Source organism: Moschus berezovskii, chromosome 22 (assembly GCF_049115385.1).
Source record: "Moschus berezovskii isolate FMDL1 chromosome 22, NW_MosBer_1.0, whole genome shotgun sequence".
Taxonomy (NCBI): Eukaryota; Metazoa; Chordata; class Mammalia; order Artiodactyla; family Moschidae; genus Moschus; species Moschus berezovskii.
In genome coordinates, this window is record NC_142481.1 from 56,632,457 (window position 1) to 56,649,196 (window position 16,740).

The 16,740-nt window shown below is 39.9% G+C and overlaps 1 protein-coding gene across 1 annotated transcript; it reads right to left on the minus strand.

Moving 5' to 3' along the window:
- Positions 1-1,245: 1,245 nt before the first annotated feature.
- DYNLRB2 (dynein light chain roadblock-type 2) lies at positions 1,246-11,729 on the minus strand. The gene is made up of 4 exons (XM_055411139.1): positions 11,605-11,729; positions 9,124-9,199; positions 3,081-3,248; positions 1,246-1,503 (listed from the first exon to the last, which is right to left on the minus strand). The coding sequence occupies exons 1-4, from the start codon at positions 11,605-11,607 to the stop codon at positions 1,460-1,462; spliced, it is 291 nt and encodes a 96-aa protein (XP_055267114.1). The 5' UTR covers positions 11,608-11,729; the 3' UTR covers positions 1,246-1,459.
- Positions 11,730-16,740: the final 5,011 nt, after the last annotated feature.

A 16,740-nucleotide genomic window follows, 5' to 3' on the forward strand; every position in this document is an offset into this window, starting at 1 on the left:
GATATTTTATTCTTTTTGTTGCAGTGGTGAGTGGGATTGATTCCTTAATTTCTCTGAGTTTTCATTGTTAGTATATAGAAATGCAAGTGATTTCTGTGTATTTTTATATCCTGCAACCTTGCTAAATTCACTGATGAGCTCTAGTAATTTTCTGATACTATCTTTAGGGATTTCTATGTACAGTATCATGTCATCTGGAAACAGTGAGAGTTTTACTTCTTCTTTTCTGATCTGGGTTGTTTTTCTTTTACTTCTCTTATTGCCACAGCTAGGACTTCCGAAACTATGTTGAATAACAGTGGTGAAAGTGCATACCCTTGTCTTGTTCCCAATCTTAGGGGGAATGCTTTCAGTTTTTCACCATTGAGAATAATGTTTGCTGTAGGTTTATCATATATGGCCTTTACTATGTTGAGGTAGATTCCTTCTATGCCTATTTTTTAAAGAGTTTTAATCATAAATGGGTGCTGAATTTTGTCAAAGTCTCTTTCTGCATCTATTGAGATTATCATATGGTTTTTATCTTTCAATTTGTTAATGTGGTGTATCATATTGATTGATTTGCATATATTGAAGAGTCCTTGCATCCCTGGAATAAACCCAACTTGATCATGGTGTATGAGCTTTTTGACTGAATTGTTTTGATTTGAATTTGAATTGAATTGTTGCTGAATTCTGTTTGCTAAAATTTTGTTGAGGAGTTTTGCGTCTATATTCATCATTGACATTGGCCTGCAGTTTTCTTTTTTGTGTGTTGTCTTTGACTGGCTTTGGTATCAGGGTGATGGTAGCTTTGTAGAATGAGTTTGGTAGTGTTCCTTCCTCTGAAATTTTTTGAAAGAGTTTTAGAAGGACAGGCATTAGCTCTTGTCTAAACATTTGATAGAATTCTCCTATGAAGCCATCTGGTCCTGGGCTTTTGTTTTTTGGGAGATTTTTGATCACAGCTTCAATTTCAGTGCTTGTAATTGGATTCATAATTTCTACTTCTTCCTGGTTCAGTCTTGGAATATTGAACTTTTCTAAGAATCTGTCCATTTCTTCCAGGTTATCTATTTTATTGCCATATAGTTGTTCATAATAGTCTCTTATAATCCTTTGTATTTCTGCATTGTCTGTTGTAACCTCTCCTTTTTCATTTCTAATTTTGTTGATTTGGTTCTTTTTGTTGATGAGTCTGGCTAAAAGTTTGTCTATTCTGTTTATCTTCTCAAAGAATGAACTTTTAGTGTTATTTATCTTTACTACTGTTTCTTTCAGAAACTTATTTATTATATAGTTAAATCACAAATTTACAATACATTCAGAAGGGACTAAATGAGACATGCAAAGAGTTTAAATGTAAAAATAGAAAGGACTGTCCAAAAGATCACTTAGATTGGATTATAATCTCAGGAATCTTTAAAGAGTGAAGTGTTTTCAGCCTGGCATCACAGGACAGAATTTGGCTGTTGCAGGTCTATTCACATGGATTCTGAATGACGATCAAAAGATATTCCTTATCTGTGGAGAGAGATGGACAAAGTTCAGTTCAGTTCAGTTCAGTTCAGTCGCTCAGTCGTGTCCGACTCTCCGCAACCCCATGAATCACAGCACGCCAGGCCTCCCTATCCATCACCAACTCCCGGAGTTCACTGAAACTCCAATACTTTGGCCACCTTATGTGTTCAGTTCAGTTCAGTCGCTCATTCGTGTCCGACTCTTTGCGACCCCATGAATCACAGCACGTCAGGCCTCTCTGTCCATCACCAACTCCTGGAGTTCACTCAAACTCATGTCCATCGAGTCGGTGATGCCATCCAGCCATCTCATTCTCTGTCGTCTCCGTCTCCTCCCACCCCAATCCCTCCCAGCATCAGAGTCTTTTCCAGTGAGTCAACTAGTTGCATGAGGTGGCCAAAGTATTGGAGTTTCAGCTTTAGCATCAGTCCTTCCAATGAACACCCAGGATTGATCTCCTTTAGAATGGACGGGTTGGATCTCCTTGCAGTCCAAGGGACTCTCAAGAGTCTTCTCCAACACCACAGTTCAAAAGCATCAATTCTTCGGCGATCAGCTTTCTTCACAGTCCAACTCTCACATCCATGCGTGACCACGGGAAAAACCATAGCCTTGACTAGACGGACATTTGTTGGCAAAGTAATGTCTCTGCTTTTTAATATGCTATCTAGATTGGTCATAACTTTCCTTCCAAGGAGTAAGCGTCTTTTAATTTCCTGGCTACAATCAGCATCTGCAGTGATTTTGGAGCCCAAAAATATGTGTTAGGTTACCCTAAAAATTAAATTTAATAAGTGAATGCTTCAGCTCATCTGCTTCTCTCTTTAGCACATTGCTTGGACCTTGTGTAGCCAGTGGTTTGCCAGCCTGGCTGTACATCAGAATCACCTGATGAGATTTCAAAAATAAAAAACATTACCTGGGGCCCAACCCCAGAGATTCTGACTTCATTGGTCTGGGGTGGAGTTCCAGGTAGCAGTAAAATTTTTTTAAAAGCTCTCCAAGCAATTCTAATGTGAGCCTTGTGTGAGAACACAGGTGCAGGTAAAGCTTTATTTAGTTTGTGGGTGACTCTGATTTTATAGCTGCATTATAGAGAAGTTTGCTCTAGACTAGATTTAGGAACATAAGTCCTGTTTCACACTGACATCCACTAACATTGTGAATGCACCTCCTTTGAGGAAAGAAGTATTTCTGTGATGGCTGGCTTTTGGTGGCCCCAGTGAATGGGCTCCATCCCAGGGAAGGTTTGAGACCCAACAGACCTTTGATCCACCCTCTGCTTTATCCCCTGGATGGGAGACATTTCTCCCACTCTTCAGGAAGTCCATGTGCTAAGTTCACATAACAGGAAACCTATACCTCCTAAATGTTTTACTAACAACAGGTACAAACGGGCAAAATCCAACTTCTTGACTAATTCAAAGGAATTTTCAGATTCAAACTTCTTTTTATAATTGAGGAACATGATGTGTCATATTGCTTATTAAAACCCACAATCCCCATCCTTTGAGACACAAAGCCTTTATCCAGTAAAGTAGAAAGATGCCTGAAATGTGAAATGAAATGTGCCAGATTACCTGGAGCTACCATGATTTCATGTTTCTTGGATCTGATCCTAAGAAAAGTTAGGTCGTTCTGAGGGTCAATGTCACGGACGGTGCTCTTGGCTTTCATGGTGAGCTGATGAAGGAGACCTGCATACTGAACTGTTGTTGAGTTGTCCAAGGTCGTTCGGATGGGAATGCCTAGTACAAGATTTAATTATGGGTTAAACATTTTTTTCTTTTTATAAAAGTAATAGGTGCATCATAGAAATACTAGAAAATACTGGTAATTTTAAAAAGGAAGAAAAAGTGATGACTCATATTACTCACTGGAACAATTTTACTTTATTTCCTTCCAATCTTTCTGCCTCCACATGGATTTAAAAATTTAGTTGGATCAAATGATAATAGTAGATTTGACTGTTGCTTTTTTCTTCATTCAAAGGGCAGCATACAAGTTTCCCTTGTTGTCCCTTCTCTCCCTGGAGAATCCCAGGGACGGGGTAGCCTGGTGGGCTGCCGTCTATGGGGTTGCACAGAGTCGGACACGACTGAAGTGACTTAGCAGCAGCAGACTTTACTATTCTTTGGATACAACATAATATAATCAATCCCCTACTACTGGATTGTTAGGTTGTGTGTTTTTGTTTTCATACCTAATGGTGATGAACACTTTTGTACACACATCTTTTGGAAGTTGTTAATTGATTATTTCAGTAGTAACTTTACATGTTTCTATATGAAATGCATTCCCCTAAGCATCCTGCCTACAGTGAGTTCACGGTGAGAAGCTGTGGAAAGTCCACCTGTGACATGGTGCTAGTTTCCCGAGACCAGAGATAGAAAGGGGGTATCTGCACATGCTACAGAGTATATCAAAAGGGGTTTTCAGAATTTCTTCATAATTTCCTCATACAGTATTTTGCAAACCTTAATTTTTATGCTAGAAAACAAAGCCACAAAGATGCTGTAGTTTGGTTGGGCATTCCCTGGTTTGCACTCATTCTTGGTTTAAGCGTGATTAAATTTGGCTACTTGTGTGCTCTATTGTTTCATTATGAGTGTAAAACAGAAGCTATTAATTTAGCTGAAAAAAACCTAGCCAGATGAATATGCGAGTATAATTTAATTCCGTTCAAATCAATCCAGCCTCTATTCAGGTCACTCCATGCTTATTATGGAACCGGTGCTGTGCTAGGTATTTTACATATATTGTATCTAATCAGAGCCGACCTTCATATTATTTTGAAAGCTACCAGATGAGCCAGGGAATTCCAAGGATTTGATTTGCAAATGTGCCTTGAGTTTTGGGGGACATATGAAGGTGAATCTGGGATCACTGTCAAGTTCCTCAGGAACCCAAATGAAGGCCTATCAATAAAAAAGGCTAAGGTGGCTCTCTTGGTTTTCTCCCTCAGAGAATGTAGCTCCAGAAACTGGTATTAGTGCTTCTAACTTGGGACTTTATGTGTTTTTCATGAAAACCTTTGAGAGCCTTGACTCTGACTTTGAGACAGGGTAATTTTCTTCCCCTTTAAGAAATCCATTCTCTCCAGAGTAGGTCTTGCCAAACAAGATGAGGAGGACAATATTTATAAGGAAAACCTTTTCAGTAAATAAGGTTTCATGGAAAACTTGTTAATTTCTGTATTATTGCTTGCTGGCCACTTTCTCTCCAGAAGTCAGTTCTGTCTTTCACACCTGGTGAACCATCACAACGTGTGCGTCTTTACCAAGCAGGAAACTGCAAGTGGAGTGAGCACTCAACCTTTTATGAGCGCTTTTTGACCAGTTTTATTTTGTATCATGAAGAGTGACTACCTACAAAGTCTGCATTGCTCAGTGTCAAAAAAGAAATACAAGCAGAATAAATTATTTAAAGTGAAGATGACAAGATTATGAATCAGATGCTCGGGCCTACTTAGTCAGTCTATTCGTGATCCAAGTCAATAAATAATAGACCTAGCCTTCCTGAATAATAAGTGTGCACTGTGGAAACTCTTGGAGTTCTTCATATCACTGTGGACCCTTGGGGAAAAATATCAATCAACAAATATTTATTGAGTTCTTGCTTGGGACCATGTGAGGTAATTAAAAAATAATTTATTAGGAAGTAATTTTAGCACATGCTGTAAAATGCACCCACTTATCCTTCTGAGAGGTAACCACTGTTCTTGGTTTCTTTGGTGTCTTTGCAGAGATATTCTGTCTATTCAAGTATGTTCATGTTTGTATTCTTTTAACAGTATCATTCTCTATTCTGTACCTTAACTTCTTCCATTTGATACACTTGGGAAGTTGTTTCATTCAGTCCACATAAGGCTAGGGCATTCCTGTTAATGGCTGTATAATGCGACTGTTGAATGGATGCTTTGTAATGCACGTAACTAATATATCTTCCCGACAAGCATTTGGACTGTTCCCAATCTTTGCCTTTTATAAACAAGGCGACAGAATATGTCTGTGTGGATGCCATTTCACATTTGTATACACATGTGTATAGGATAAATTCCTAAAATGTAACTTCTAGAACAAAGAGTATAAATTCAATATTCCTGAATTTATGACACTGCTTTAAAAATATGACTCTTTATGATCCCACTAAGGTGGTACTCTTCAACTGTACACTTGTATTTTGGTTGCTAGATTATATTTCAAAAATAAAAGTAAATGGCTGGATGGCTAGATAAAATCTAATGAAACTCAAATGATGGATTGTTAGAAATGTCAAGAATATTTAAAATTAAGAGCCTGCAGAAATCAGGCTTATATAGATAAGGATATACAACGGATATGACTGTCTGGGAAACAAATATGCGTGTTCACCAGTATCTAGTTCAGTGATCAGGACTGTAATATTGTAAACAATGAATTATTTTATAAATGGGAAACCAATGTTAACAAAGAATCTAACAAAAACCTACACCCCTCAGCATTGGGTTAAACTGATAAGCTCACTTTATTGTCATGGATAAGTCTATGTTTCAAATAGTGAAACCAAAGGACGCTGTTGTACATGGCAGAGGATGAGATTTAAATATATAAACATGGTAGAAGGCTTACCTCACCACAATTAAAAACTTAAAAAATTGTTAAAATGATTTGCCTGGAATTAATCAACTAAAACCATTGGTAGAGAACAAGAACACACAAACAGCAGCTTAGTTAAATATTTAGTGTTAAATTTCATGGGACTTCTGAATGCTGCAAAGCTACACTGTAATAAATGGCACGTTCATTTAAACTTGAGTAGGCTGTTGAGATGGAGTATTTCATTTCATTCTAGTCACACAACTTATACCATATGCTATTAATAAACATCCTTGTCATACACTCTAGTTGTTAATAATCTGACCATAAAAATAAGCCCCTCATTTATATATTTTTGGGAAAAGGTTAATTTGGCTTTCAGAAAAGTGCCCTGAACCTTAACACAACCTTTTCCTAGTAGAGGTTAATTAGAAATTAATGAGTATGAAAAATAATATTGTGTTACCCTTGGATGAGAAAAGTGTTAATTGAGAGACCTCAGGAAAATAAAAGTCATTTTTAATTCAACTGCTCAAGAGATAGTCACCGTAACACATCCCTGCTTTTTCTTCCATATTTCAGTGTGCATGTGTGCCTGGCTGTATTTAGGATTTAAAAACACTGGCTACTGCTTCGTTTCCTGCTTTTTTTTTCCATCTAATATTGTGAGTAGTTTTTCATGACTCTAAATATTCTTCAACATATAGAGTAACAGTTCATTGAGTAAATATTACATAATTAATTCAAAAATTTCCCTACTGTTGGGAGAGATTTATTTACTTATTTGTCTGTGTATTTATTGTGGGAGAACTGGGTTCGATCCCTGGGTCGGGAAGATCTGCTGAAGAAGGGAAAGGGAACCCACTCCAGTATTCTGGCCTGGAGAATTCCATGGACTGTATAGCTCATGGGGTTGCAAAAAGACGGACACGACTGAGTAACTTTGGCTTTATTGCTGTTATATATGATACCTCTGTGAGATCCTCTGCACCTAAATCTTTTCTTCATTACTCCTTAAATAAATTCTCAGGAGTGGAATTACAGATCAAAAGGTATGGATATTTTTCAGATACTTAAAGCATATTGCCAGGATTATGAAATTTAGACTAAGTCTGCCATTAGACACATTGTCCTGGGTGTCAGGATTGGTGAATGAATGTACCTGAGTTAGTCGCTAAGTTGTATCTGACTCTTTGAGACCCCATAGACTGTAGTCCACTAGACTCCTCTGTCAATGGAATTCTCCAGGCAAGAATACTGGAGTAGGTGGCCATTCTCTTCTCCAGGGGACTTTCCTGAACCTGGGATTGAACCCAGGTCCTCTGCATTGCAGGCAGATATTTTACTGTCTGAGCCACCAGATGGGTTAAATAGAATCCCCTCCAAAACTCAAGCCTCCCCTAAACCTCAGAATGTGATCTTATATGGAAATAGGGTCTTTGAAGATGTGAGGTCATACTAGATCAGTGTGGGACCTAACCCAACAACTGGGGTCCTTATAAGAAGAGAAAAAATAGTACAAATAGGAAAACACACAGGATGATGGAGGCAGACGTGGGAGTGACGTGTTTACAAGCAAACACACAGCAAGGACTGCTGGGGCTCACCAGAAGCCAGGAGAGAGGCAAGGAAGGGTGCTTCTCTGAAGAAAGCCTGGACCACTGACACCTTGATTTCAACTTCTAGCCTTCCAGAACTGAGAGAGAATAAATGTCTAATCTTTTTAAGTCACTAAGTATGTAGTGCTTTGTTATGGCAGCCAAAGAAAACAAATACAGCCTCTCTGTGAAGTCCTTCAAATCTTAGGGGGTGTGATAGAGCATATGCAAATGCCTGGAACTAAAATCAGTTCAACCAGAACAATGGACTCAGACTGGACTGCCTCCTGGAAATATTAGGCATAGCTCTTGATTTACCTGTAGGCTGATGTTAAAACCTCTCCCTCCTGATCACTCAAGCTGGGTGAATTTATTACTTGACATTCTCTTGACATTGAGCATTTTTAAATTTTATTATATTATTTTGTAAAACACATCAAATATTTTATCTGTACAAATAAATTAAAAATTTCCACATTCACAGAACTACTTCATTACAATTCTGTTAAGTATTGGGTATTGTGCCAGGCCCTGGACAATTATTATTTCACTTACTTGTCACAATCATCAGTAAAGTAGTTTATTTTCCATTTTTAATAATAAGGGATTGAAGTTCAGAGCTTAAGCAGACTTTCAGTGGGTAGTTGCTCAATAAATATTTATTGATGGATTTGCTCCATAATAATGATTAGCTGTGAGATTTTGTTGCCAAGCACTGAGTTGCAGTGTGCCAATTCCATGGTTATACCATGAATTATGTGAAGTAGCTACTCTTGTTTCAACTAATGCTCTGGGATCTGTGGCACCTCTCGCCCTTACAGATGCCTGAATTAGCAATGAAGCCAGCAGAAGCCTTTAAGAGGCTGCCACCATAGCTGAGCATGGAACAGCGTGCCAGGGAGAAGGCTCTGTGGATTGTTAATAGGCAAGTTTCTGCTATAAGTCTACAGATTTCATAGGTGGAAATGTATTGGCCCTCCTTAAACTATAATCATGAAGACTATACTATAAATTACATTAAAATTAATTCTCAAAGATTTCATTAACTACGGCAAAGGAACAATTTCTTTTCAAATGAAGATTGAAACTCTATGCTTTACAATTTCAAATGAAAGCAAACTGCTAATAATGGTATTCTTATCTTCATTGTAATAGTTTTATAGCTCCTCCTGAAATGTTAGAAGAGAGTTTACCAAAGCTTTAAAAATTAGACAATGTACAGCACTTCTTAGGAATGTATATACATTAAAAATTTTATTTCCCTACCTCTTAGCAGAGTGCTTGGCATGTAATTAATAGACACTCAATAGATGTTTGATAAGTAAATTATACAGCTGAAATATGTAAAATATACTTTTGATTTAAAGTTCCAAGATGTTTGCCTAAGATTTCAAAGAACAAAAAGGTCTGCTTCTGCGTGTCAAGAAGGCAGCCTGTGATGTATTTACCTTCTGCATTTACAACCATCGTTCCTATAACCCCTTTATGGCTCTGGATCCTCTTTAGGGTTTCCTCCACCTCTGCCTGGAAGAGATCAGGAAAAAAATTAACTGGAGTCTTCGTGGTGATCCCAGTCCTAAAGAGAGTAATGTTTAGAAAGATCCCTACTCCTCTGTCTCCTTAAACTAAGGTATTGGATGCTAAATCTCAGCTTTTGGAAGAGAGCTTTGAAACTGTCAAGACCCATATGCAAACTCATATAAGACTCTCTACATATAACCCTGAAAAATATCTTGCCCTGAACTTTTGTTGAGACAGAAATCTTGCCTCACAAGAGCTCACTTCATTTTTATCTGTCTCCATTCACTGGAAAAGTATCCTTTATGTTGAACAGAAATCTACTCCTGGTCATCTTTCATTCATTGATCTTTCTGTATTCATATGAAAAATCCTATTTCTACATTATAGATTTACAAAAATATTTATAGAGCTGTATTACTACCTCCTTCCTTCTAAAAGCATCACTTAATAAATCATATTCTCAGTTATAAATGTCATCTAACTGGGAGTTCAGATGATTAAATTTAAAATATTCTGTGAAAACAATGTATCCCAGGATTCTATTGGTAACTACAGCCTGGATCTCAGGGCAAGCTGAATGTTCAACCATAAATGTTATAATCCCATTATCGGGTTTTAAATTTAGCTTTCTGAATCTTATGCATAGACTATATTGCACCAGTTTCTTTCCTTCTACAAACGCTAAAATCAAGAATAATTTTTTCCAGCCTGCATATTTTTTATAACAGAGTAATCATTGGATATTCTGAATTCAAACAGTATTCTGCAGAGCCTTTTGATGAGGGTTTATAAAATAATTGTGTTTCCAACATTGTATGGGTGAACGTTATGTTACTTTTGTCAAAAGACAGTTTTCTTTTGACCCTGATGTGGGCGGGGGCACTTATTTCTTCTTTCCACCACTATAGCAGGTGTTTTCTAAATTTCAGGCATTCGTGTACCAGGTTTTCAATTTCTGCCATTATAAATAACATCTATATTATTCACCCAGCACATTTTCAGAATTATCTCACTGTTAAAAGTTTAAATTAATGCATTTTAAAAGGAAACTATACATCAGTACCACAAATGCGAATCCTGTATCATTTGTCACAGGCAGAAATAACCATAAAAAAAGAGAGAATATATTATTAAATTCTACTCCAATGAAAATTAGGAGCCTGAGGTTTGCATTTCAGGTGAAAAATCAAAACTACTTGATGATAGTGGCATTAAAAGGGCCTAAAAGTGCCAGAAAGTCTCTCCCGGATATAGTCTGAGTGAGTGAGAGTGAGTGAAGTTGCTCAGCCGTGTCCAACTCTTTACGACCCGGTGGACTGTAGCCCACCAGGCTCCTCTGCCCATGGGATTCTCCAGGCAAGAATACTGGAGTGGGTTGCCATTTCCTTCTCCAGGAATCTTCCCGACCCAGGGATCGAACCCGGGTCTCCCGCATTGCAGGCCGATGCCTTAACCTCTGAGCCACCAGGGAAGCCAGGGATATAGTCCAGAGGCTGAAAAAATGAAAGAGGAATAACTTTCTTTGATGTGATTCACTCTGGTTTTTGGTATTTCTGAGCCATCTTAAAGTAGCAACTCATGTTTGTATCTCACTTTGGGAAACACTGCACTAAAGCATAATACCTGTATAGGGGATTAAATAACTACTTTTTTTGTGCTATCTATAGGACAACGTCCACAGCTCCTTACATCCGCTGACTTCTTTATTTTTTTCTGTTTTACTTCTCTCTCCCTGCTCGTCCCAGCCTGACCCTCTATTTTCCCAGGGTGTTTTTTCCTTTCGTGATTTCTGAGCCCTCCTAATACAGTCTCTTAATTCCCATAGCCAATACCTTTTCTTTCCTTAAAAAAACGAAAAACACCAAAAAACGCTTTCGGTTTGATCTTTTTCGACCTTTCCTCTTTCTCCATTTTCCTTTTCTTCGCCTCCCTTCTCCCATCCTCTTTTCTCTGTATTTTTCTTTCTTCTCTCCCAATAGCTCCTCCTTCTCGCCCCTCTCCATTCCCTTGCGCTCCCTGTCCCATGTCTTTCTTTCCTCTCAGGGTGCTTTTTCTCTCCTCTATGGTGCCTCTTCCCCTTTCAAACTTCCCTCGCTGTCGAGGAGATTTCTCATTCCCCTCAGGATCTTTCATCCCTTTCGTGGCTCTTTCTCGATATTCTTCCTCCTCAAGTACATCTCCCAGAAGACACCCCTAAAAATCTATTCCCCAAGAAAGCTTCCCCCATCTACACATCTTCCCTTCCTCCACGGTCACCCCCTCTGGTCCCTCCAGAGTCTCCGTGTCGCCCCTCCAAGAAGCTTCTGGAACTCCCAGCCTTCCCTGAGGCCCCGAGAACTGGGCAGCGAAGGGACCCTGCCTGTTGGCACCCCTGGCGGGCGGGTTATTGACAGAGATCCCGGATTTACCATTTTATGGGCGGCGAGACTCTGGGCTCAGACCTGCGCCACCGCTGCCTGGGATGTCAACAACGCTTCCAGCCGTTGCTAGGAGACAGTGGAGGAAGTGATCTCCCGGAAGCGTGGGTACCCGGGCCTGCGTGCGCGCGGGGCGGGCACTGCGGGGCTTGCACTTCCGCCCGGAACTGGCTTGACCTTCCCGGCCGCCGTAGCCCGGCGCTGGGGACCGTTGCCCCGAGCACTCACCTGGGCTGAGGAGAGCTGAGGTACTTAGGCCAGGCTTCGAGTCGTTCGTTCGAAGTTTCAGTCAGTCATTCCTTGAGGTACGCGTTCGGTAACCGCCAATTCCCCGTTCAAGAACGATTTATTGACAACTTACCATGTCCCGTTCTCTGGGCCTGTGGTACATTCTAGAACGGGAGACAGACAAAATGCGCGACAAATGAAGCAGTACTGTCCAAGTGTGATACGTGTTCTGGAGCAAATAAACCGGGGTGGTTCAGTCTGACCCCGGGGTGATACTAGGTATAGACCCAGCAGCCCTGAGACCCGCGGAGTAGTTCCTGAAGCGCTGCCTGGTGCAGGGCTGACAGATTTGTTCCCCCGCCCACCAAGCACATTTCTTTTTAATTGAAGTGAAAGTGAAGTCGCTCAGTCGTGTCCGACCCTTAGCGACCCCACGGACTGCAGCCTACCAGGCTCCTCCATCCATGGGATTTTCTAGGCAAGAGTACTGGAGTGGCTTGCCATTGCTTTCTCCGCTTTTTAATTGAAGACATATATATATATAATAAGTATGTATATATCGCAATATGTAGTAAATATATATTTATTAAATTGCATCTCCCCAATCCCAACACCGTAGGTGAAGTGTCATCATAACGTCGTAGGTTCTCCTGTGGTTGTAGCACCCCCAAGCTGCTCTTCCCTCAGTTGTAGAGCTGCTGCTTCCCAATACTTATATTTAACCCACTAGGACTTTATTTTATTTTTTTACAAAGTCATTTTCCCGCATTTCTGAGTTGCTGATAAACGGCAGGTTAGTGCTGAGGTTCTGCAAATCTCCGTAGAATAGCAGTCCATTGGGTATTTGAGGAACTGAGGGAGGAAACAAGTTAAAGGTCAACTAGGGATGGTTACCAGGGAAGGCAATGGCACCCCACTCCAGTACTCTTGCCCGAAAAATCCCATGGATGGAGGAGCCTGGTAGGCTGCGGTCCATGGGGTCGCGAAGAGTCGGACACGACTGAAGCGACTTCGCAGCAGCAGCAGCAGGGATGGTTACAAGTCTCTTGGTCTTCCGAGGGGAATTGATATATCTCGGTAGTCTGGGAGGAAGTGACAAGAGTGTACGTGAGGCACAGTGGAAAAATTTTGTGGTTTGGTTGGCATCTCGTCCTGGGGTTTGAAGAGAACTTGAATGACTGAACTCTAGACAGTTCTTCCCTGGTGGCTCAGTGGTAAAAAATCCTCCTGCCAAGCAGGAGACTCGGGTTCCATCCCTGGGTGGGGAAGATGCCCTGGAGAAGGAATTGGCAACCCACTCCATTATTCTTGCCTAGAAAACCCCATGACAGAGGAGCCTGGTCCATGGGATCAAAAGAGAGTTGGATATGACTTAGCGACTGAGCGTGCGTGCACGAAATATAAGTGGTCAGGTTGGGACTGCGGCTGCCTGTAATGCTGACTCAGTTTGTGTTTTTGTTTCCAGTAAGTCCGTCACACCAAACAAGGCATGGTTATAGATGGGGAAGTCATCTAGAATCTGAATAGGTCCTTGTCTTCCTGGTCAGGGATGCCCTGGAAAAATTTTGAACTTGGCATTGGGACTAGATGATCCATTTCAATTTGGAGTCTTACACTTTTATGATACTATGTTATATACAGAAACACTCGCTGAAGCTCTAGTTCTGCTTCAGTTTTTTTTTTTTCCCTTTGAGAAACTTACTGCTTCTCAAAAAGCCAAGTCACAATGGCTAACTCATGCCCCCTTGTCACTCCACACTTGACCCTCCAGTCAAGGTTGTTTGGAATGGGCAACTGAGGTTCTGGAGGAGGAGCTGGTGTGTGTGTTTGGAGGTCTAGTTCTGCACTGATTACTTGTATGCTTTTCAGTGATAAAAGTGTAGGCGTATACTGCAATACTGGGTGAATTGTATAAACACTGATTCTTGGGCTCTCTGGGTGTTTTAGATCCAGGAGATTCCTACTTGGTTGTGCAGCCATTTGTTTTGCTTCTAAAAATCAGTGGCAGTGCACCATGTTATCGCTGATGTCAATCAGCTTTAATGAAGGAACTGACTGCATATGTGTGGTCCAGTGAATCCCCTCCTTTCTGAAGTCAGGTTTCAAACTCGTTCAATAGCTGACAGCTGTGATTAGAGCAAAGAGAGACTCCGGCATGAAAGGCACTGACAGGAGTATCCAACTGCTGAAAAAAGTAATAAAAAGTAGCCAAACTGACTTCCAACCGTCAAGTTTGACTCACTGTGCACAGAAAATCAATGAGGAGAATATGAGCCATTTTCTCCGTATCGATTTTCACTTCTAATTATTCCTTGGAGGTAGCATGGTTTAATTTTTATGCTTTTTGAGGGACTATAATGAATATCCAGAGCTGTGCTGTATAAAGTATCTTGGCAGCATCTATCACGTTCCTTATACCCATGCTCAGTATATGGAAGCCCCTCTTTCTCTTTTTCTCTTCTGTTCATTCCCTCACCTCTTCTTTTGACCCACAGTAAATGCTTACTGTAGTTCAATAACTTTGAACTAAAGTGAAAGAATTAATGAATAATACTTTTTGCAAGTACTCTTGAAGTCACCACCAAAGTTGTGGTATATGCAAAGATAAAGTCTACTGTTCTTCACATATACTTTTGTCAAAGTGAGATGATTTTCTGCTGGGAATTCTCTCTCTAGTAATTTGTTTCTACTCTCTGTTTAATCTGAAGAAATCCAGGTAACTTCATGAGCTCGAGTTTTATCTTGGTATTTTCAGTGCCAGCCGTATAGAAACTGGCATTCCTACCAGTTGGCAAATAATAATGAGCCAAGGAGTATACTTTGTGCCCATTTTCTCATAAGATAAGGCATTATTTGTCAGTTTAAATACAACTTCTCCTAGTACTCTAGTGATTTTGCTCAAAAAAGTGTACACTAGGTTCTTTGACTTCCCTGATGGCTCAGTGGTAAAGAATCTGTTTGCCAGTGTAGGAAACTCGGGTTTACTCCCTGGATTGGGAAGATCCCCTGGAGAAGGAAATGGCAACACACTCTGGTATTCTTACCTAGGAAATCCCATGGACAGAGGAGCCTGGCCTGTTACAATCCATGGGGTTGTAAAAGAGTTGGACATGACTTATGACTAAACAGCAACAGCAACAACAGTTTGCGTGAAAATTACCCTTAATGCTGAAGCAGAATTAGGGGATGTCAATGACATCAGTAAGTATTATAACTGACCCAGTACCATTTTAGAGTGACAGATTTAGAGTTTCAGAAAATCAGCCATTTTCTACTTTATATTAGGACAAAGGCAACCTCTAGGGTAATTCTTTTCAGGACTCAAGTGTAACGTAAGCATTTACTAACTGTAAGGGAATCTTTTCTGTTGTAATTAAATGGTTTCCTAGAGCACAGAATTTGGAGTTACATGCAACTAGAGTTGATGTTTCTAGGTGTGTTTCTGTGAGTAAAGTAAGTTATAAGAGCTTCTGTTTCCTCGTTTATAAAATAGGAAAGACAGTATCTCACTTACAGAGTTTATGTGAGGTGTCAAAGATATTATGTGGGTAAACTACTTGGCTTGTGTCAGGTGCCCATTATGAATCATTTAGCCACATTACTTTCTGTGTCATTTCCTTTCTTTAGTGTCCTTCCTTATTTCCTCCATTCCTTTACTCCCTTCTTTCCCTCTTTCTCAGCTTTCTCTTTCTCTAGCCTTTCCCTCCTTACTTCCCTCCCCTATTTCTGTCCTCTCTCCCTTCTTGACTACTTTCTCTTCAACCTCGTTTTCCTTCATGCCCTCCCTATGAAAAAAAATCTAGAATTTGTATTACTGACTTTCTCACTAAAGAACATTTTTCCCTTTGTTCTCTTATTCCTCTTCTCCAGTTATTCACTTAAAATGTTCATCTAATGTAATTCATCTACCTCTCATCTCATTTTTTCACAATTCCCATTTTTAAACTTCTCGCTTCAGCAAGCAGTTTCCATCTTTGTGCACTGCACTCAGTAGATAGTCTCAGTATCTTAGGGGTGAGGGAAAATTGTTACTATTTCCTGGTCTATTAATTTTGTTCAAAGAAGAAAGGACTGAAGGGAGCAATAAGAGAACCATGTACTTTATATACCCCTTCTTTTTTCCTGATAATACAGTCAAAAGGTCTCTAGTCTATTTAGTTCAGAATTACTTTCATTGTTAGGTATAACACACAAAACAGTTTGGTGCACAAAAATTGATTGGTGAGTTACTAACACAGGCCATGTGCCTAAAAGAAAATACTCAGTGAGTTACCACAAAGTGAACTCCTATGTAACCCCAAACCAGGTCAGGAAATAGAACACTGCCCACATTCCAGAAGCTTCCTTATGGTCATTTCCAATCATTACCTTCACACTGTATGGCCTGAAAAGCCTAAAATATTTACTGTCTGGATCTTCACTGATAAACTTGGTGACCTCTGTAATAGACATTTTTTCCCCCTCTCTTGAGTCTTCTAAATATGTTTGATGGTTGAAAACAAAACATTATTAAAACTATGTAAATGCAATGTGTAGAATAATCACAACACAGAGTTGGGAGGCTAAAGGGATGTATCTTGACATTCTACTTGACGTGTTGAAGTATTACTTCTAAGTAGACTCTGAAGTGAGGTGTGTAATCCATAGAGGAACCAATACAAATTTTATACAATAGGATAGCATAATAGATAAACTGGAGCACTAAGCACCACAGTTCAAAAACATCAATTCTTTGGCGATCAGCTTTCTTCACAGTCCAACTCTCACATCCACACATGACCACGGGAAAAACCATAGCCTTGACTAGACGGACCTTGGTTGGCAAAGTAATGTCTCTGCTTTTTAATATGCTATCTAGGTTGGTCATAACTTTCCTTCCAAGGAGTAAGCGTCTTTTAA